General features: G+C 50.2%; 1 protein-coding gene across 1 annotated transcript in view; it reads right to left on the reverse strand.

The window, feature by feature from the left end:
- The window catches only part of NUP210 (nucleoporin 210), a 1,233,892-nt gene that overhangs the window by 742,977 nt on the left and 467,792 nt on the right, over nt 1-23,123 (reverse strand). The window contains exon 13 of the mRNA XM_069643978.1: nt 10,086-10,284. Within this exon, the coding sequence (XP_069500079.1) occupies nt 10,086-10,284 (199 nt within the window). The remainder of the gene's footprint in view (nt 1-10,085; nt 10,285-23,123) is intronic.

The raw sequence follows: 23,123 nt of genomic DNA on the forward strand, positions 1-23,123 counted from the left end.
TTGGGTTGCAAGAACAGGGATTGAACCCAAAGAAATGACAGGATGGCTTCTCCTCGGGTTGATAGAGGTAAGCAAACAAGTGGTCAACAAGATAGCAGGTCAACTTCTCTTCGGGTACAATAAACCAGAAATTCAGTCTCAATGTCCGGATCCCTTGCTTAGAAATCTAACGGGGATGAAAGTAGACCCTTACAGTCTCTGGGTGCTCCGAGTGCATGCAAAACTCTTCTCCCGGTCCGACGGGTGCAGTCTTGAGCTTCTACACTGCTTCTGTGGAGCCTTAGTCCAAGGGTCTCACACAACATGTTAAAAGGTGGGTGACCACTGGAGAGAGGGTGAGGGTCACCAATTGCAGTCCCACAGACTGCTGTGCAGTCTTTAGCAGAATGGCTGGGATCTCAAAGGGAGGCACCGTTAGCTCTAGTTCCAGGGTTGCCAGATGAACTCCTTACCGGGACCTTTTTCTCCGACTTGTTGGCTCACCACAACTCTTCTGCAAGTCTACCAGATGCTGGAAATACCTGGGGTCTGAATGACCAGGCCTCCCTGCTCAGCTGCTGTTAGGCAGAATCCCGTGCAGTGCCCTTAGGGACCACTACACACAATTAAGAATACAAGTGGCAATACAAGTTTTACCTTTGGTACAAGCCCGTACTACTATGTCAGAGTGGTAGCAGTGGCGGAGCAGCCAGGCTTATCTCAAGAGTATATGAGCAGAGGCAGAGATTACACAAAGGGACCACAATTACTGTGACTCAAGCAAACACTGACTCAAGGTTTCAGGTAGAAAAATATAAGTACATTTATTTTTAAACCATTTGTTATAAACACAACACTTCTATTAAACTCAAACACAAACCACACGTAAAATATACTACAACTAACCAACTCACTTTGTACAGTAAATCTCAAGGTAAGTACCCTGTGTCTGAATGAACCGGTGTTACGAACAAAACACGTTACCGTGAATACGATTGCGATCACTTTTTGACAGTTCGGTCTACTAAATAAACGCGTATTCGTGACATGAAATGCTACCGGGGCAAAAACACACTTAGCACCTGAGATACCCAGAGGGAGTTGGAGACAAAAATCACAGGCAATATTTTGGTTAGGCAGACAGAATCGAGAAACACTCAGACAGGAGTTCAAGAGTCAAGGGGTCGTAGCAAGGGTTAAGTGACGCCGAGGACCTGTTGCCGAAGATCACACAGTCAGACAGTTCACGATTCAACGTAGCCAATAGTACTTCGATATTGTCAATGTTCGGAAGCAAAAATAAGAAGGAGGGAAGACAAGGGCAAGCCTTGGAGATGAAGAAAAGGGGGTTCACCCTGTTTCTTCAAGCAGAGCACAGTACCTTATTCCAATGGTGCAGCTGGTGCCCTGGAAGTTGTTCCTGTTGGTTTCCCGCAGACCCACGGTTCCTGGAGCTTCGTTGTGAAGGAGGACGTCTGAAGGGGGTCTGCACCACACAGGGATGAAGCCGGCAGCAGCGACGCAAATAAAAGGTGTGCCCCATTAAAAACAGGAGAGGCTCTTCAGATGGCTATCCGGACCACTACAGCAGTGTGCAGCTATTTCGACCAAGGAAGAGGAACCTCTGGCTGTGGAAGATGAGCTGGTTATCCCCACCAAGCTCTAGGGAAGAAGACTCCAGACCGGATCTTCTCTAGTCGAAGGGTAGATAGCTCAGGACTGCAGCAGGGCTTCACTGGGACGGGGCAGTTGCAGAAGTCATCGTTCTCTCCGCTTCTCTTCTGTTCCTTGTAGTTCCAGTGGCGACTCTGACTTCTAGCCCAAGAGACCTGCCTTTTATGCGCATAACCCCCATTCACACAGCCTGGATGTCAATCACCCAGCAGGGGGGTTGTCCAGCCTGGACAGCCACCTCAACCAATCATGGCAAAGAACGACTTGGGTTTCCTAGGATATCCTGTGCTGGGGGGGGGGGGGGACTACACCCCTCCCTCACATTCAGCCCACCTAGACACCCAGGCGCCTAGTGGAGGGTTTCTGAGCCGAAGCCCGCCAAAAGACTGAACAAAGAAGGCGAACCTAGTTTGCCACGCAAAGTAAAACACAAGAAGGACTTTAACAAAAAGAAATGGCGAATAAACCCAACCGGAGTCAAGAGAAAGACAATCTGGTCAAGCGGGTTTATGTTCGAGGCCAATATAATAGCCAAAAACAATACCACGTTTATCTAATATAATCGCGGTAGAAAGGTTAGGGTAGATACCAGTGTCACCAGCCAAGTCTAAATGTTAAAAGAGTGAAACAATTCTCTACGAGGTACAGATTCAGAGTGATACGAAGTAACCCTCCCCAGTACTCCACAGAAGGTGGGGCGTACTGGTTCTGTGGTAAATTTGACTAAGTAAAGTTAATGGCAACTTTACCCTTTTCTGGGGGACTGTAGTCAGCCTCAGAAATGTAGTCGGGGGGAAGTCTTAAAGACAACCCTGGGTCACTTCACTGAGGGTGCTGTGTGACACACAAAAGGGGGCTACTGAAGTGGTGTACTCCAGAGTCCACAATCACAAAAACAGAGAAATATACTTGCCAAAACACAGGTAAGAGTGGGGAAAAGCTCACACTCTTACCAAGTGGAAAAAAATAAACTCTAGAAGTCCGGCAAAGCTGCTGGGGGGCTCACTAGGTGAGGGAAATCAGCCATAAATGAGAATTCTCCCTAACAGCTGCTCTTTGAATAGTCTGAAAGAACTTCCTTCATTCCCCTTACTGCCCTGTATGTTCGCCAAATTCCATTTGATTATACCTTTACCACCAACTCATACTCCTGATACATATTCCTCCTCTACTCCACCTGGTCTTTCACCATCTTTATTTCTACCGCCTTGTCTTGCTGTTCTCCACCTTCTATCCTACCATACACCTAAGTCTTTATTTGCTCAACCTCTTAAGCTTCTCTTTCCAGGTTCCAGACTCATCGGTCTTTCTCTCATTCCATCTCTCCCTCCAACTCCATAATCCCCTCTCTCATTTCACCCTCTCTCCCACCTTTTCTCTCTCCTGCCCCTCTATGTCTCCTTCTATGTCTCCTCCTCCCTCCCTCTCATCCCTTCCCTCTCCGTCTGCCCCTACCCTCTCCCCCTTACCTCTCCCCTCTGCCCGCCTCTTTCCTCTCCCTCTCTTCCACCTCTCTCCTCCCTTGTCCTCCTCTCCCTCCTTCGTTTTGGCCATCTGTATGCGGGTGATAGCTGGTGGACAGTGCACATTTAATTCCCAATAATCCACAGAAAGCACACCCAAATCGTTATCTAAACTTTGAACCTCGAACAGATACTGTGGTTCTAGGGAACCCATGTACAAATAACCGTCCTATGTGTTGAAGAAATAACTCTGCTAGTTGACCTGCACTAGGTATTCCGATACAAGGCATAACATGTGCCTGCTTTGAGAAGTAATCCACCACTACCATAATGGTGTCATGCTTGTTATCTTCAGATAACTCAATAACAAAATCCATCAAGATATGTGACAAAGGCACATCCGGAGTGGGTAATGGGTGCAACAGTCCCATCTTTTTTGAATGATCGGCCTTGTTCCTCATACACGTGCCACGTTGCTATATGTAAGTATGTACTTGTCTATTCATTCATGTCCACCTGAAGTATTTATATAACATCTGTCTAGTTTTTCATTCCCCTCCCCCCCCCCCCCCGCGTGCCCTGCTAAGGAAGACTATGGCACCAAAGTATAGCCTAGTCTCTTAACTGCGAGGTGGGAAGGAACAATCTAATTGCATAGTAAGGTAATACTTCCTGTATGGTCCTGAGAGAGAGCCCATGGAGACCCATGTCTGTAGTTCCCCCTAGGTGAAACACTTCCGAATGTCTTTCAGAAGACCTCGAGTAACTACCCACAATCTAGTCTGTTCAGATTATACATTGTGGCTCCTGTACTGATGTCTCCAAACTCTGATGTCTTGTCGGAGCATCTACCTTGCCATTCTTTCTACCAGGCCAGTAAGTGATTAGGAAATCAAACGCCCCAAAATACTGTGCCCACCTCAATTGTCTAGGACTCAAGGTCTTAGCTGTCGTCAAATACTGCAGATTCTTGTGATCAGTTAGCATTGTTACTTGGTGACAGGCTCCCATCAGATAAAGCCTCAGATCCTGAAATGCAACTCTTATGGCTAGTAACACCTTATCTGAGATAGAATAGTTCTGCTCACAGTTTACGTGAGAAAACTGCTACTACCAGGTGCATGACTGACTCCTGCCTGATCTTTCTGTTAAAGTACCAAACCACCACAGTGCTAGATTGGAGGTGTCAGATTCAACTTGGAATGGTTATTCCCAATTCGGATGCTGCAAAATGGGTGCTATGGTGAATGTCCTCTTCAAATCCTGAAAAGCCTGTTCTGCCTCCACTTCCCCATTGAACTGGCTCGCCTTTTTGAGCTAAAGTCAATAAATGTTCGGAAATCTCATAAATGACTGCACATCCTTAACACATTGTGGGGATGGCCAATCTGTGACTGCCTGCACTTTCTTGCGGTCCATAACCACCCCCTCAGGTGTAAGAATGAAACCAACCCATTTATCGAGTTTGGCATATAGCCGATTCTCCTGGAGCCATTGCTTGAACGTGCTGTTCTCTAGTCTCAGAATGAATCAAAATCTATGTTACTGATCACAAATAAATCTATGTAATCCTTCAGTACATCTTGCATAAAATGTTAAAAGGCTGCTGGTGCACTGCGCAACCCAAACAACATCACCAAATATTCCACCAGACCAAACTTGGTTCTAAATGCTTTCTTCCATACGTCTCCAGCCTTTACTCAGAGCAAGTGATAGGCCCCCTCTTAAATCTAATGTGGTGTATACCACTGCCAATTTCAGCTGATCCAACCTAACAAAATTCAAGGGCAATGGGAATCTGTTTTTAATGGTCACCTTGTTCAATGCCCTATAATCAATACATGTTCTCAAGGTGCCTTCCTTCTTAGGCCCAAAAAACAAAGGCCAAGACATAGGAGACTTAGAACCTCTTATAAAGCCACAGGCTAGCATGTCATCAATGTACTGTCATAGATGTGGATTATCCTTTTCAGTAAGAGCACAGATCCTACTACATTGCAGTTTAGCATTGCGTTGTAAGTCAATGACAGTCATACAGCCTAGGCGGTGGTAAGAATTCTGCTTTTCCCTTGTCAAAAACACCTGTATACTCTGCATCAGGAAGAACTGTCTCTACCAGCGCCATGCTTTTCTTAGATGTTGCACCCTCCACTAAGGTGGTGGGAGGACCAGTCGCATACATGCCAACCCTCCCGATTTAGGCAGGAGACTTCTGATTTTTCAGTTGAAAATACTGCTATTTTTCAAGTTCTCCTGCCTAAAATAATTCTTTGCCCAATGCATTCCTATGCGGAAATTGTTGTCTCCCGATTTCTCTGAAGAAACTCCCTCCCAGGTGCGTCAATGCATTGTTTGGAGCTGAACGACAGGGTATGTTTAATCCAATTTATAGGGAGATTATGGGACACTAACCAGGGCATTCCCAATATCACTCCAAACTGAGGGGCTACAATCAAATAAAAAATCAACACCTCCTCATGCCCCGGCAGACAAATTCATAAAGCTGCGTCTGTTTTATGATGGGACCGGAGGTCAACATGTAACCATCCACTGACCAAACTGGTTCCATGACTTCTTTGGGTTGTGTGGGCAGCTTCATTTTGTCTGCCAACATGACATCCAAAGAATGACCTGTGGCCCAGAATTAATCATGGCCGAAACTGTTATTTTAGCAGAAGAAAAGAACAAGGTCACAAGTATGTACAAGTGTGGTGTATTGTTCTATACTGTAATTGCAATGCTATTTGGGAACACTTTTTCCACTTGGGCTCGACAAAGCAGTTCCCTCTATTAACGAGCCTGCTCTTTTGCCGACTCCGACCTTAATTTCTTAAGACCACCCCCCTGGCTGGGGAGTATTAGGAGAATTACAGATAAAATTATCCCCTTTGCGATACAGAAAAATTATCTTTCCGTCTTTTTTCTTTCTCGACAGATGTCAGAGGTCCTGTAGCTTCCTATCTGCAAAGCGTAACTCTCAAAGTGCCTTGTACTAGCCTCCCTACTTTTATCTAAAAAAACAAAAAGGAACCTCGGGTCTTTTTTTCCTCCTTTTTGCTTTTTTATTCTTTGATCCAACCATAAGGCCAAATCGATTAAAGCACCACAGGTGGTCGGTTGCAGTTCCACCCAAGCAATGTCAGTCCTTGTGTCTGGCCATCCTGTTTCAATGATACGTCTGTTAAACTGAATTATATACCTGACCAAATCTCTTGTTTCCTGTCGTATTGCAAGTCATTCCTTATCCTGTGCAAGATAAACATTCCTGTGATCAAACAACCGCCCAAACTCTGTTGAACTGTTCCCAGTTATACAACATAGGATAATCTTTCTGAACCAAAAGGTATCACCCACAGCCGTGGCATTCTCAGATAAGTATCAGATAACAAACGCTGTCTTGGCTTTCACAGTATCAAACACTGCAGGCTTACACAAAAATGGTTATTGTGGAATTAAGACAAAAAGGGGCAAATATTTTATTACGATCCCCGAAAACCGCTCTGGCGAGGTCAGAGGTATATTCAATGGTTGGTTCACTACAACAGTAGGAACATCGGAAAGAGGGTTAGGGTAGTGTAACTGGATAGATGGAGGGGGGGAGGTACGGGTAAACTTGTGCATCTTGCAACACACTTCTGTACTTGGACACCAAGAATTGGCTATTCGCTTCTTGATGCCAAATTCCTGTACCATGCCAAATGCAAGATTCCCCAAACCTGCCCAGAGAACTATCGCATACTACCAGTTATCCTGACACAAACATGTAGTTCTTAATCAACATCACATAATCACATGAATGTATGAGAACATAAAGCGTGAAATGCATGTGCACAGCACATGATCGGATGTGTTGTGCACCTGGAACAAACAATGAACAAATGATAGCCACAAAACAATGATTGCATCCAGTCAGTTAAGGGGCCTTGTTCCACTACCCTCAACAACCTGTGTATACTGCAGTGATTCTTGTTTGTGAAATGGGAATGCTGAAACAAATGAAACGGGCACAAAACAGTGCTCTGTTGCTTCACAGAGCGAGTTTTAGCGTGTTCACAGCATGTCCCTGCATAGAGCGTCCACTCAAATGCGTCCATTTACATCACAACCTATGGAGTACTTATATTAGGCCCAGGGAACCACTCCAGGCTTCCCCAGGGTGCCGGATGGCGGCAGAGTTACTCATAAGGCTGCAGTCTACGCATGCTAGCATCCGAGAGAGCGAGCAACCTCTCGCTCGCATGAGCACTTCAAACCAAAAGCGAGTGCTCCGAGCTCCGTTCCCTGCCTGTGCAGTGAAGAGGAACAATAATCAGCACTCGGCACAGCCAGGGGTGGAGCTCATAAAAACCCAGTGGCACGCCCATGCTGTTGGTTGTAACCGTACATCCTGGGAACTGTAGTTCCCAACGTGGTCCGGGCCCCAGAGTGCCACACCTCCAAGGTTTGTTGGCGAAACTCTGGTGCCTCCGACCACAAGGTGAGACGCACCGCCCCACAAACCCTCACACATTCCTTCTTCCTCCAATACGAACATTGACTACAAGAAAGTACCACATGATCTTAAAAACACCAAAAGGTCCGAGTATGGTTAATCACCATGCCAGCAACCGCAGCTCATGCAAATAGACCCATTCTAAGCCTTGGCGATTTTAGTTAAGGCGATACCTCCTAGTACATGAAAAAGAAAGAAACTACCCAAACCGCCACCACGCTTAAACCTAACTCGGCCATCTGCTTCGAGTAGTGTAGGCAAATGAGAAGGGCATGCAATGTTAAAGGAGCAAAATCAGGTGTTTATAGTTTTACTGCCTTCTTCAGCTACTGATAAATGGGCCATTATTTCTTTGCCGTGGTTTAGCACTGACAGACACGAATGGTGTGATTTACATCTGCAGTCTGAATGCTGTGTACCCAGAAGCTGAAGGCACAAAAGGTGGCGCACGGAACACAGATGAACCTGTAAACATGACACACAGCACAAGATCTGCAGACCGGGAATGGAGACAGCAGGAGCAGGTAAGTGGGGGCCGTACAGCAAGCAGGTGGGGAGGCCTGTGACATAGAGACCCCCCCCCGAAATGTACCGGGAGAGGGCCGTGAACAAAAGACTGACCTTGCGAGTGGGGTCTTCTTGGCCTGGAATCTTCAAGGTCAGTCTTATGTACCCAGCCGTCAGAGATAGATCAGGGGTTTTGGTCTGTGCACATGGGGATCCTCTCGAGAGGAACATCCTCTCTTCGGGTCGAATATAAATTACTCATCATCATCTCCACAGATGTCATGGCGCAACTCCTATAGTTGAAATTGGAAGCCAAATGGAAATAGTCATTTATCTCTCTTCTTTCTGTTTCTAAGTAAGTTCTCTTGTAACATCTTGAAGTCCTACATCGTCTTTACAGCATTGCAGATGGATCCAGGCTGCTTTCAACCAAAAAAACATTGCAACTATAATGTCCCGGAACCTAGATGTATCCCGATTTGCCATTTCCTGTGTGCCTTATTCTGTATATATGGTGGAGAGTCAGGATGGAGGATTCCTTAAGAGTTTTGGCTTTCATCCCATTGCATGAAATTCTTCAATACCTTCTTTTAGGTTTTTAACCCTTCTATTGTCCTACAGCAATCTGTACTTCAAATCCCCACATTTGAGTGCCAAAGTTTTGCCATTTGATCCAGCTCCTTATTTGGTTGTCGGCAATATCTTGCGCATTGGTCAGGTCTTGCAGGCTAGTTTCATTACGGTACTTTGCTCCAGCAACACCCGGAGTCATGCAGCTGGTACCCTTTTGTATGATGCTTCACTCAACCTCATTTCTGGGGCAAATATGTGTCACTCACTGACAATGAGATGTCAAATCAGGTGTCACAATGAATTGGACTGAAAAGAAAACCATGGTCACAATTCAATGCTGAGTCACGTTGCAACCATCTTGAGCAATAGTCCCATATAGAGCAAGCCAGACCATACACACATCACAGTAATTCAGATTTCTTTTTTCTGCCTTCACTCTTTAACAGCCTGCAGCAATACAGGCACTACAGGTGTGTACACTGGTGATAAGCAGACACTCTGTGGCAGCAAATGTACTTTTCAGCCGGCACACATAAATGCATGGATATAGCCAAAGCCACCTGGAAGATAAGATCTCTATGAGCCCAAACTTCCAACTGCGGACCCCACCATGAAGATTTACCTTGAACATCTGTTAATCTCTCGCACAGTAACTCGCTTACGTCCGTGTGGCACCAGGCATAAGTCCCCAGGACCATGCTGCAAAGCCAAACCCACTACACGGAGAAAAAGCAGGTCGACACTTGCCGGCCCCGGGAATAACATTGATGCAGCACTGGTCCAGTTCTCTTTTATGCATCTTCACCACATCCACTGCTGGCTTCGAGGGTAGACTGGGCGCAGGAAGCAATTTTCCTCTTCCACAGTCTTATTCTACCTGCAGCTCAATGGCAATGGCAATCCCTACACTTTTCCAATGCATGTAGAGTATCAGCAGGCTATCATTGGTAGGCTGAGGCGATACGATGCCAAGAATTACAGGGATATGTGCTTCTACATGGAGCCCACAGAATCTCCATATGCTCTGGAGTGCTGATAGTCACATACCTCTACAGGACAACTTTTCAATTCATTCCAAATTTGCAGAAAGGTTTCAACCATAAGAGGCATAGTGCAGTGGTTGAAGGAGAATGACATTATTATGGCCGCCAGGGACACTGTGCACCATAACAACATTTGGTTTGTATATATTAGGTTTACAATTTTTTAGGCTAGGTTATTATGCTTCTTTGTTCTTATGTTTAAGTTTGTGTAAAGTTCACATTTTGGATGATATCACAATAAAGTTTTTATTATTAACATAGCATATTTTATATTTTAAAATAATATTTTTAACCTTTGCATGAAAGGTACTTGACCTTATATTATGCATAGAACTAAAAGAAATATCACCTTACCTGGTAGTGATTGAAAAACACCTGGATTTTCAACTTCAACAACCAAATCGAAATGTGAACAGTCACTGAGTGCAACCAATTCGCTTCCTTTTCCGTCCATCAGGCCATTAATCCGGAGAGGTAGCTCCAGCTTTTGACCCACACGTGCCTCCACTTGGCATGGAATGAACTCCATACTGCTGGGCTCAATTACATACACCTGAAAAAGACAAAAAGCAATGATGCACCAAAAGCACACATTAGGAAAATAAGATGTACAAAGACGAAGTCTGACACTTCACTGATAATATTCTAATGCAGCATGTTAGGGAGTATTCTCAGAAATGTGCTAATTCCCTCCACCATAGAGACACCCAGCACCTTTGCTGGATTTTGAGGACTTGATTTTTTTAACATGGAGAGAGCGAGACCCCTTTTCCCACTCCCTCATGTATTTTAATGTGATTTTGTACACTGTTTCTTTTGGTGTGGAGTCTGGCAAACTGCATAGTCATCATCTTTTACATTGGGTCACACAGCACCTTCAGTGCAGTGGCCCAGGTCTTTCAGATTTCCCGAAGGTTTAAATACCTTCTCTTTGATAAACTACTGTTTCCAAGACCAGTAAAGTGTAATTGACTTTACTTACATTTTTAACTTTCTAGACCCAGCACACAATATCTTACAATAGGGTGCTGGAGGGGTTACCTAGTATCCCCTTTGTCTAGCTTCTCATGTAACATTTTTTATGTTACCCTTTCCTCACTGAATGGCTGGTGGCAGTGGTTTTGTTTTAACTACCATGGTGTGCATTTACCGCGGGCTGCGTTTGCAGCTGCAGTAATGCACCCAAGGGTGCCATTTTTGCCATTTCTTTGTGGAAAGGTCCTTCTTGAGATTTACTCTGCGCGGCAAACCAGGTTTGGTCGCATTGTTCACTTTGCCTTTGGCAGGATTCACTAGTGAAGCCCGCCTCTGGCTCCAGGGTGTGTGGGGTAGGCAGGAAGTGAAGGAGGTACCCGAAACTCCCTGTGCTTAGTCTCCTAGGAAACCCAAATGCACTCCGTGGTGATTGGCCAGCAAGGACAGCCACCCTGCTGTGTGACTGACAGCTAGGCTGGAATGAATGGGAGAGAACTGAATAAAAGGCAAGGCTTTTGGCTTGGAAGGCAAAGTCGACCACTGGCCGAAGGAACCGAAGAAGAACTTGAAGAGGACGCCTGCTGCAACTCCTGGACTGTTGGTTTGCCCGGTGAAGCCCTACTGCAGTGCCGAAACGCCAAGTACGCATTGACCGAGAAGCCCCTGCAAGGAAGACTTCTCCCCTCAAGTTGGTGGGACCAATCAACTCCAAAGTAAGCCACCTGGACATACATCTCGGAGCTGGTTGAATTTCCACAGAGTTGCTGCTGGAAACCGTATAGCCACAGAGAGGCAGATTGTGTCTGTTGCTTTTAAGCTGGCCAAGAGCTCCAGGAAGATCACCCGGACTCCCAGGAAGCAGAATCGACCCAAGCCTGAGCCCCCTCAACAGATTGCGGGACCCCAGAAGCAAGGAAAGTCAATCTCGACAGCCAGGAACCGCAGTGTTGCTATTTGCGGAAGACGCGAGGAGCTGAACACTGAACAGCCACTGAAAGTGAAGTTTGCCGATTGCGAGTTTTGACCGTCCCAGTGCATTGCAGGAGTCTCCTGACGTCCTTCCTCTTGTCCCCACGAGTGAGGCCCAGGAACAGTGAGACCTGCACAGGAACAGGAGTCATCTGCTGCATCTTTTCTTCATTTTAAAAGGTACTGTACGAAGTCTGAGAGAACTTACCAATTGCTGTAGAGTTGCTTGCATCTTCTACCACTCACAAGTCTAATCAGCTTGTGGCCCTACATTAGATTCTTCTTTTCTTCAAAGACTTCTAAAATATTGTTCAAAGACCTTTCCATTTACCTACCCGAGGTGCTTCATCCTATGTAAGACTTTAGCCCATTGACTTTGGCTTAGCCTACTGTACTGAATTACTCTTTCTGGGGGGATCCAAAAGTATTTGCCTGCTTAAGAATAATTGTGGTCTCTTGTATGCTCCAACTAATCTTTTCCTTGTGACTTATTACCACATGATTCTAAATGCAACACTGATATATTAATATCCGTAGCACCCTAGCAATTGAAATCACCTGAGGGTGTAGGTAGTGTCTGTGGCCCATCCCTTAAATTGAACACCTTGATTTACACAGTAGGAAATATTGGTTGGCATCTCTGGGAAATACAAGTAATAATTGAACAGGGTAGCCTACTTGACCCATCTATGATAAGGAACAAGTTACTTACCTGTAACTTTTGTTCTCCAGCATGGATCTGGCATGGATTCACATGCCCATGAATATTCCCCTTCGTCAGGCCAGGAATCTTCTGTAAAACGTTCACTTACAAACTGTGTTTCTCCTATAAACCAATAGCTGAGCTCTAGGTCATACTGCCCCCAGCCAATGACTACCCTCTCCCTAAGCCCCCTCCTCTGGCAGCCATCTTCAGATTTGTTAGCAGGTAAAGTGGCAGTATGACCAAGAAGGGCCGCAGAGGGGCAGGAGGGAGGGTACGCATGTGAATCCATACCAGACACATGCTGAGGAACAGTTACAGGTAAGTAACTTGTTCCTTCTCCAGCATGGGGTCTGGCATGGATTCACATGCTTGTGAATAAAGAATACAAAGCAGTACATACATACACAACCACTGGAGGTGGCAAGGCTCAAGAGAAGCAATTACTCTTTCCTCCTCACCAGGCTCACCTTCAAGCGAACAGGTTACGTAGCACTGCTTGGCTGACCCTAGACTCCTCTCTGGAATCCCTGTCGAATCTCATGAAGGTGTGCGTAGACCTCCAGGTAGCAGTCCAGCAGGGGCACACCAGACAGGAACGCCGTCTTCGCAGCAATTGCTCTGGTAGAATGGGCTCTCGGACGGCCAGGCAGCTGTCGGTTTTCCACCCGGTGACAATGAGTGATGCAGTCGGAGAGCTACCTTGAGATGGAAGACTTGGACAAGGTCTTTCCATGGTTCACAGGACCAAAGTTCACAAAAAGTTGTGATGTCTTCCGGAAACTCAGTGTGGGGGACGCATTCTCCTTCCTGTGGGAAGGCTTGTTCCTGCACGTGTTTCCTCCGTTGCCCCTCCTGTTGCGAGTCAATGTTGCTGCCTTATAGTAAGAACATTAGGCACTTAATAGCTGCATTTCGACAGCGGTAATTATTCCCACACTTTGACCTAGCAACGCTACACAGCTTTAGGTCCGGAAACGCATGCCCCTTGCACATGCGCACACTGTTGCCTCAGATGCAGGCACTGGGTGCATGCACCAGCCATGGACACGGACCTCGGTCTCCCGTGGCAATGGCCAGATTCTAAGATGGCCGTCTAGAGCATAAAGCATTCTAGTTGCCTAGGCAACGGTGCACAGCGTTTTTGCCGTCTACTCGGTCGCAGTAGCACTCTGTTAAGCGCAATGCTTTCCTTCCCCTTCAATATTGATAAGACATTGATGAGACTCAATAGGTAAGATTTCACAGTTGCGCACATGAAGCAGCGCTTTTGGGACCTTGCAGTACCAATCTGCACCCTATACTGTTAGCACGCAGCGCCATCCGGGAAATGGCGTTTCCTTTTGGATTGACAGGTTATTCTTTTGCGTGACATTTTTCACAATACTAACAGGAGTGATACCGTCATCACCAGTATATAACGTGGGTTGAGCATCACGTTAGGTTATCTAGTGCTTAATGTCCCAAACAGTAAAGTTTTACTAACACATGGGGAGATCCTCTCCCCTTTCTGACTCAATCTTGACAGGGTCTCAATTCTCACTCAGATTGTCCTCAGGATAAAACATATGATATAACCTGGAGCACTTTCACAACCATCACAACGACCAAATATTTTTTTATACGCTTCCTTTTTCAGTCTTGGGAAGATGCCCCAACATACGTACTCACTCAGAGAATATGGTCACTGCGTTCCAGTGATTGGTCTTGGAGATCCTTACATCAAATACCTTGTCTAAGCATTAGGTGATGAAGGTAAAAATTGGGCTCACACTTTCTTTTAAATAGATATTGTAGACAACCCACAGCTACTAAGCATGTATTGGTGCCCCCTGTCTTTGTGTTACTGATAGGTTTTCTGGTGAACCCATTGAGACAACGTGTATGGCCATGATCTTCTAGACTTAGCACAGACGTTCAGTGACCTCTCTAAACCGTAGAACACAGTAAGATAAGTGACCTAGACCATTCTCTCGTTATAACAAAGCAGCATTCATATGCCTTTTGTCAACTATGTTAACTAACATTGAGATCACATACATTCTAACAATACCCATCTCATGTCATTTTTAGGCAGAGAACCGTAGAACACCCACAATTTCAATATTTGTTCCGTCCTGATGAGGGGCTACCACATGCAAGCCACATTAGTGAGCCCATTATTTGGCCGAAACACAGTCGTGTCGACTATCCATTTTTATATATAGTGTGTACTTTCAACACTGTCAATTGTGTACTGTTTCTCATACTCCACACACATGTTATTTGTTCACTGAAATCCCTATGCTCTTGTAAGGGGAAATACATGGTTATTCTGCATTAGACTCCAGCAAATTGCACTGGATTCTCGTAAAATTGTTGTATTATGTACTAAGTTTCTGTTACCAATGTGTGTTCTACCTCATGAATTTAATTGAGATTAACATATTCTGTATATTAAACCACGTGTAAGAGCAATCATTTTTCTTCATTTTTATGTCAATACAATAAATGTATGTGTGCTCAGTCACCTTGATCATTTGAACATATTGCTTTAAGCCCACCTAGGCAGATTGGGGCAGAGCCAGAAGCCCTGATATATATTTTTGTAACACTTGAGGGAGAGACTGTCCACTTGATCCTGCTGAAGCGCCCACTTGTGGCAAGGGCGTAGTTCCCTGATGAGGGAGTCGGCAATGGTGTTCTTGACTCCCACCAGGTGAAAAGGAATGAGGACCATCCCTTGGGCGACGCCCAAGTAGCACGAATCCTGCGCTTCTCTAGAAAACGCTGGGGACCTGGTGCCCCCCTGATTCTGGATTTAGAACATCGTGGTGGTGTTGTCCGTGAAGACCCTCACCACCTTGTCCTTGAGGGAAAGGTGGAACAACTTGAGGGCTGAGAACACTGCCCGCAGCTCCAGGACATTGATGTGGAGGTCCCCCTCCTCCGGTAGCCACTCTGGCGTGGAGACGTCTGGTGTGAACTCCACAGCCCTCCAGGGAAGCGTCCGTGGTTATTGTCTCCTGGTAAGGAGGGCTCTGGAAATCTGTGCCCCCTGTGATGTTGGGGCGCAAGCCACGGCTCCTTATACCTCGACGGAACTCGTCGAGGACAATCTTGTCGGCGAAGCTTCCCGACACCTGGATCCTACAAGCATCCAGGAACTCCTGAAGAGGTTGCTTCCGCAACGTGCAGTGTATGATCAGGTGGATGCACGACTACATCATGCCCAGCAGTGTCTTGATGGTCCTCACTCTGACGATCTTCATAACAGCTGTCGCACCTTACCCAGAATGGGTGCTATCCTGTCTTCCGAGGGAGCCGTCAGGCAGGAGACAGTGTTGAGCCTGGGCCCCAGGGACAGAGAATCTTGCAATGAAATCAAGCAGGACTTTGGATAGTTTACAGAGAACCCCAGATCGGTCAGCAACTGGACGGTAATCTCGGTGTGATTGACAGCGATCTCCCTTAACTTGGCACGGATGAGCCAGTCGTCGAGGCATGGGAACATATGCATTCCTTGTAGGCGCAGATGGGCCACCACTGGTGCCAGGCACTTCGTAAAAACTCTGGGTGCCGACTTCAGCCCAAAGGAAGGGCCTTGAACTGGTAGGGTTTCCCCTGTACGCTGAAGCGCAGGAACTTGCAATGTTTTTCGTGACTGGGGACGTGGAAGTGCGCCTCCTCTAGATCCAGCGACGACAGGAAGTCTCCCTCCTCCAGTTGGCTGAGCAAGTGCTGCAACGTGGCCATCCTGAATTTCTGTAACTTGCTGTACTTGTAGAGTCGTTATAGCTTGAGAATGGGCCGCCAGCCCCTGTCTTCTTTTTTACTAAGAATCTAGAGTAAACTCACGAGCCCCGGACCCACTGTGGGACCAGCTCTATCGCCCTTTTTTAACATGGCCCGAACCTCCAGCCACAGCTGAGGGATATGTTGTTCCTGCCGAGCCACCAGTGGTATCCGCTGACATCGCTGAAACTCCAAGGGGTGTCCGTGGGCGAGAGCATCTAGCACCCATCGATCGGTGGAGATGTTTTCCCACACGCTGGCAAAGTTCGGCAGCCGGCCTCCCACCGGGATGCAGGGGTGGGGGCCAGACGTCCTGGGCGGTTCAATCCGGCTTGGAGGCCTGCGCGCTGCCTTGGGAGCCTTGACGACTACGGGGGCCACCTCTGAAGGCCTTTCAATGACCCCTGTAAGCTTCCTGGGCCGTGGAACGGGAGGGTTGGCAGTACGAGGACAATCCTCCGCTGAAACCTTTCAATGATCTACCAGACTTCCCTCCTGAGGAAGGAACAAGTTACTTACCTGTAACTGTTGTTCTCCAGCATGGGTCTGGCATGGATTCACATGCTCATGAATATTCCCCGTCGTCAGGCTGGGAATCCTCGGTAAAGAAAAAACCAGTATCAGTTTCGTTTCTGATCTGTCTTTCGTAGTAATAACCAATCACTGGTCTCTGCGTCATACTGACCACAGCCAATGACTGCCCTCTACCTAAGCACCGCCTCTGGCAGCCATCTTCAGATTTGGAAGCACGTGAAGTGGCAGTATGACCAAGTGAAGAGCCGCAGAGGGGTAGGCGGGAGGGTTCGCATGTGAATCCATGCCAGACCCATGCTGGAGAACAACAGTTACAGGTAAGTAACTTGTTCCTTCTCCAGCATGGGGTCTGGCATGGATTCACATGCTCATGAATAAAGAATACATAGCAGTACACACATGCACAACCACGGGAGGTGGCAAAGGCTCAACATTAAGCATCACATCAACTCAACATTAAGCATCTTACCTCCTCACCAGGCTCACCTCAGGCGAACAGGTTGCGCAGCACTGCTTGGCCGACCCTGGACTCCTCCCTGGAATCCCGGTCGACGCAGTAGAATTTCGTGAAGGTGTGCGTCGACCTCCACGTAGCAGCCCTGCATATGTCCAGCAGGGGCACACCAGATAGGAACGCCGTGGTAGCTGCGATCGCTCTGGTGGAATGGGCTCTCGGACGGCCAGGCAGCGGTCGGTTTGCCAACCGGTGACAGTACATGATACAGCCGGAGAGCCATCTGGAGATGGAAGCCTTCGAGAGAGCCTTCCCCTGATTGACAGGTCCAAAGTTCACAAAGAGTTGTGACGTCTTCCGAAAACCTTTCGTGCGGTCCACGTAGAACTTCAGCGCTCTAGCTACATCCAGCGAGTGCAAAGTCCTCTCAGCCGGCGACGAAGGCGACGGGAAGAACACAGGTAACACCAAGGGTTCGTTGAGATGAAAGTCCGACGGTACCTTGGGCATGAAGGAGGGGTGCGTCCTGAGCACTACCCTCGTGTCGTGGAAAGTCAAGTACGGGGCCTTGCAGGAAAGGGCCTGGATCTCTCCCACTCGTCGTGCGGAGGTGATGGCCACGAGAAAAGCTGTTTTCCACGATAGAAACTTCAACGGGGCCGAGTGCAGAGGCTCGAACGGAGGTCCCATGAGTTTGGTCAGTACCACGTTGAGCTCCCACGCCGGGGCCGGAGCCTTCACCGGCGGGAACGATCTGAACAGTCCCTTCATGAACTCTTTCACCAGACGATGAGACCACAAGGACGTCCGGCCCGTGGTTCTGGTGTATCGGGAGATCGCAGCAAGATGAATCTTGATGGACGCGTGTGCCAGACCAGCTTTGGCCAGCGTCAGCAGGTACGGCAGCACTTGGGGAGCCGTAATCCGTAGAGGGTTAATCTTCTGTGCGTGGCACCAGACAGAGAACCTCTTCCATTTGTGTCCGTAGCATTTAAGAGTCGAGGACGCCCTGGCCTTTGCAAGAACCTCTCTGCAATCGGCCGGTATGTCGTATCCTCCAAACTCTAACGCTGCAGGAGCCAGGCCTGCAAGTTCAGCGACTTCGGGTCGTGGTGGAGGATGGCGCCTCCTTCCCTGGAGAGTAGATCCGCGTCCGCCGGCAGCTTGATTGGCGGGGACGCCGACAAGTCCAGAAGGTCCGGGAACCATATCTGCCTCGGCCACGCAGGTGCGACGAGGATCATCCTGCACCGTGACCTCTTGAGCTGGTTGACGAGCCGGATTAGCAGAGGCAAGGGAGGGAACGCGTAGAGGAACAGGCCCTCCCAGGGGAACGAGAAAGCATCGCCCATGCTCCTCGTCTGGGGAAACCTGCTGGCGAACCTCCGGCACTTGGTGTTCGTCGCCGTCGCGAACAGGTCGATCTGGGGTGTGCCCCACCGTCGGAAGAGGCGATCCACCAGATCCTGCCGTAGTTCCCACTCGTGGCACGAGCGCAGCTCCCTGCTGAGTGAGTCGGCGATGGTGTTTTTTATCCCTGCCAGATGAAACGGCACCAGAAGAATCCCTTGGGCGACGGCCCAATGCCACAGGTCCTGCGCCTCCTTGGACAGCGCTGGGGACCTGGTTCCGCCCTGTTTCCTGATGTAAAACATGGTGGTGGTGTTGTCGGTGAAGAGCCTCACCACCTTGCCCTTGAGGGACGGAAGGAAGGACCTGAGGGCCCAAAACACTGCACGGAGCTCCAGGACGTTGATATGCAGGGACTTCTCCGTCGGGAGCCAAAGTCCCCTTGCGTGCAGATTTTCGGTGTGCGCTCCCCACCCTTCTAGGGAGGCATCCGTGGTCACAGTCACCTGGTGGGCTGGGGTCTGGAAGTCCATGCCCGCCGTCAGATGCGCGCGGGTGCCCCACCACCGTATCGCTCGTCGGAAACTCTCGTCGAGCTTGATCCTTTCCTCGAAGCTGCCCGTCGTCTGGATCCAGCGCGCATCCAGGAACTCTTGCAACGGGCGCATCCGGAGCCTGCACATGGGAATGAGGTAGATGCAGGAAGACATCATCCCGAGGAGGGACTTGATGGACCTCACCTTGGCCGCGTCGGCCACCAACATCCGTTGCACCTTGCCCAAGATGGTCCTGGTCCTCTCCTCCGACGGGGAGGCCAGAAGGGACACTGTGTCGAGCCTCGCTCCCAGAAACAGTGCGACTTGCGCGGGCACCAGGTGGGATTTGGCGTAGTTCACGGAGAATCCCAGGTCCGTGAGGAGTTGGACGGTCCTTGCCGTGTGGACCACGGCGAGCTCCCTCGTCTTGGCGCGGATGAGCCAGTCGTCCAGGTAGGGGTAGACGTGAATCCCCTCGCGGCGCAGCTGCGCCGCCACCGGTGCGAGGCACTTGGTGAAAACCCTGGGTGCCGACCGCAGTCCGAAGGGAAGGGCTTTGAACTGGTAATGACGCCCTTGGACCACGAATCTGAGGAATTTTCGGTGCCCCTTTAGGATGGGAATGTGGAAGTAGGCATCCTCCAAATCCAACGACGATAGGAAGTCTCCTTCCTCCAGCTGACCCAGGACGTGCTGGAGGGTGACCATCCGGAACTTCTGCGCCTTGATGAACTTGTTCAGGCGTCGCAGGTCCAGGATGGGGCGCCATCCTCCCGTCTTCTTCTTCACGAGGAAGTAACGCGAGTAGACTCCGGAGCCCCGAAGCCTCTTTGGGACGAGTTCGATGGCGCCCTTTCTGAGCATCGCCTTTACCTCCAGGAGAAGTTGAGGGACGTGAAGTTCTTTCCTGGCCACGGGGGGGACGCGCGGGCACCTTCTTTGAAACTCGAGCGCGTGGCCCCGGGCCAGGGCGTCCAGCACCCAACGGTCGGTGGAGATGGACTCCCACACGCTGACGAAGCCCGCCAGCCGGCCTCCCACCGGGGTGCTTCGGTGGGGGCCCGACCCCACGGCCGGTTCAATCCTGCTTGGACGCGGCCTTGCCGCCTTGGCCTCCTTGGCGACGACGGCGGGGGCCGCCAGACTTGCCTCGTCCTCTGTAGGCCTCTTGCGACGACGAGCGGGCCGCTTGACGGTAGGAAGCGAAACCGCCGCCGGAACCTTTGGAGGCGCCCTTGCCTCCGCCGCTCCGAAAGGGCGTCCGCCGTTGCTGCAGTACTCCAAGGGCCCGGGCCGTCTCAGTATCCGCCTTGATGGCCTGAAGGGAATCGTCCACTGTCTTCCCAAACAGGTTGTTCCCGTCGAAGGGCATGTCCAGGACCCTGGTCTGGACGTCCTGCCGAAAGTCCGTAGCCTTGAGCCATCCGCGACGTCGAAGGCAAACGCCGTTGCCCATCTGGCGGAACCCAGTGTCGGCGATGTCCGTCGCCACGGTGATGGCGTGGTCCGAGGCCACCTCACCTTCCTGCAGGATCTCAAGGGCCTCCGCCCTCTTGTCGTCCGGCAGAAAATCCAGCAGGGGAGCTATCTTGTACCAGAGTTCCCTGTCGTAGCGGGCCACGATAGCCAAGGCGTTGGCCGCTTTAATCGTCGTCGCCGCCGACGTGATGACTCTGCGTCCCATGGCATCCAATTTCTTTCCCTCGCCGTCCGGCGGGGAAGTCGACGTGGAGGCCGCACCCCCCCCCGCTTTCTTCCTGGCTGCCGCGGAGACGACGGAGTCCGGGGTAGGCTGCGCCCGGAGGCATAGGGGGGCCGAGTCCGGGACCCGGTACTTTTTCTCGTACCGGTCTCTTTTCGCTGGCGTCGTGGAAGGGTTCTTGAGGAGGGAAAGGCCCTCATCCCAAATGTCGTCCAACAGAGGCACTGCGAGGACCGTCTTCCTCTTGGTCTCGCGCCGTTGGTAAAGGAAGCCTTCCTTTTTCTTCTCCTCAGGGCAGAGTTGGAAAAGCTTGGATGCCCTGGCGATCATTGAGTGGAACGATCCAATCTCGTCGGGCGGAGAAGCCCTGGTGGGAGGCGACGACGGAAAATCCTCGTCGTATGCCTCGTCGTCCGTACCCGTCGCTGCCGTGTCAGTCCCCGTATCATCCCCTCGGGTGGACGGGGAGGAGGGCTGGACGGGGCGCGACGGTTGAAAAGGAGGCGGTGGATGGATCCTTCTTTTCTTGGTAGGGGGAACACCAGAAGGTCCCGGTTCTGGATCCCCCGACGGGAGAGGTTCCTCCGTCGGTAACGGTAGTCTCGTCCTCATCTCGGAGCATAAGGACTGTATAGCCAACAAAATGGCCGCTGAGTTGTCTTGCGGCGCTGGCAGAGGGGAATCCGACGGGCGAGCAGGGGCCCCGTCGGTATCCTCGACGATGTCGTCGTCGTCACCTGCGTCGGGGCCCATTCCGACGGGCTGGTCTTGTTCCACGCCTAGGCCGTGGCTTAAGACCTCGATCAGTTCCTCTTCTGAGGTTGAGGCCGAATCTACGACGACGCCCTGCCCCCCCTTCTTCCCCACGGAGGGTTTCACGGGGGTCCTATCGATGGGCACGAAAGAAGACTCCCTCCGAGGAGGCAGGGAGATTCTGGGCCCCGAGGCCGCCACCACTGGTGCAGCCTCCACAGGCTGGGCCAGGGCCGCCGCGACCGTTTCGATAGAGGGCTTGGTCGAATGGATCAAGGCCTTCACCACCTTAGGTGCGCTCACCGCCTTATCCTTGAGGGAGGGGGCACTGCCACGCTCCTCCTCTGCCTTAGAGCTCGACCGGGGTCTCTCCAGGAGCTTCGCCGGGTGCTCGGCCTTCCTCTTACCCGACCCAGAGCGTTGGCTCGTGGTTGATGGCGCCGGGGAGGGTGCGCCCTGCCTGGCGCCCGTAGAGCCCGACCGTTCGGCGCTCCCGGTGCCAGCGGACTCGCGGTGCTTGGCCTTATGTTGGGCCCCCGTCGCCGGGGCGCCCTCAAAGGTCTTAGAAGACCGCTCAGATTTCTTCTTCTTCTCGCCAGACGGGCTCTTACCCTCCAGCCAGCTGGCGAGACGTTGATGGCGGTCCTTCATGGTCCGTTCCGACATGTTGCCGCAAAACGCACAGTCCTTCTCCACGTGCGTCTTGTCCCCATGAAGGCAGTAAAGGCAGAAAGAGTGTTCGTCCTCCTTGAAGACGTTCTGCAGCTGGCATCCAGGGCAGGCCCTGAACAGCTTTCCGGGCGTCGAGCTTCCCTTCTCCTGGGCCATCTCCGAGACCGGGACTGAGAAGCTTCTGGAGTCCTCCGAAGTGTAGCTCGACGAAATCTTCACCCTTGAGGGGCACAGATGAATCCGACACGGGTCCCCGTTGATCGGATGTAGGATCGGTGGAGCTTGAGGCTCTTTTGACCGAAAGAATCGAAGTTTTTGTGAAAAAGCGCGAAAAAATAGCACTAACGCTCGAGAGCAATAGCACGAGGATCCCAACACATGAACGTGCGGTAAAAATCTGAAGATGGCTGCCAGAGGCGGTGCTTAGGTAGAGGGCAGTCATTGGCTGTGGTCAGTATGACGCAGAGACCAGTGATTGGTTATTACTACGAAAGACAGATCAGAAACGAAACTGATACTGGTTTTTTCTTTACCGAGGATTCCCAGCCTGACGACGGGGAATATTCATGAGCATGTGAATCCATGCCAGACCCCATGCTGGAGAACGAAAGGATGGAGCTGTTGCTGCACGCCCAGGGCACGGTCCGTCACTGTGTTGGTCTTGATGGCCTGCAGTTATTCATCAACAGCCTTTTCAAAGAGATTGTCCCCGTCGATCGGCATGTCCAGGACCCTCGTCTGGACTGCCTGCCTAAAATTGGTGGCCTTTAACCAGCCCTGACAAAGGAGGCAAACCCCATTCCCCATCTGGCGGAACCCTGTGTCTGCAATGTCCAGGGCCATGGTGATGGCACGGTCCAACGCCACCTCGCGTTCCTGAAGGATCTCCAGCGCCTCAACCCGTTTGTCCTCGGGGAGGAATTCCAGTAGCTGGGCCATCTTGTACTATAACTCCCGGTCGTACCTGGCC

This window comes from Ambystoma mexicanum, chromosome 2p (assembly GCF_040938575.1).
Source record: "Ambystoma mexicanum isolate Mex_15411 chromosome 2p, UKY_AmexF1_1, whole genome shotgun sequence".
Lineage (NCBI taxonomy): Eukaryota > Metazoa > Chordata > Amphibia > Caudata > Ambystomatidae > Ambystoma > Ambystoma mexicanum.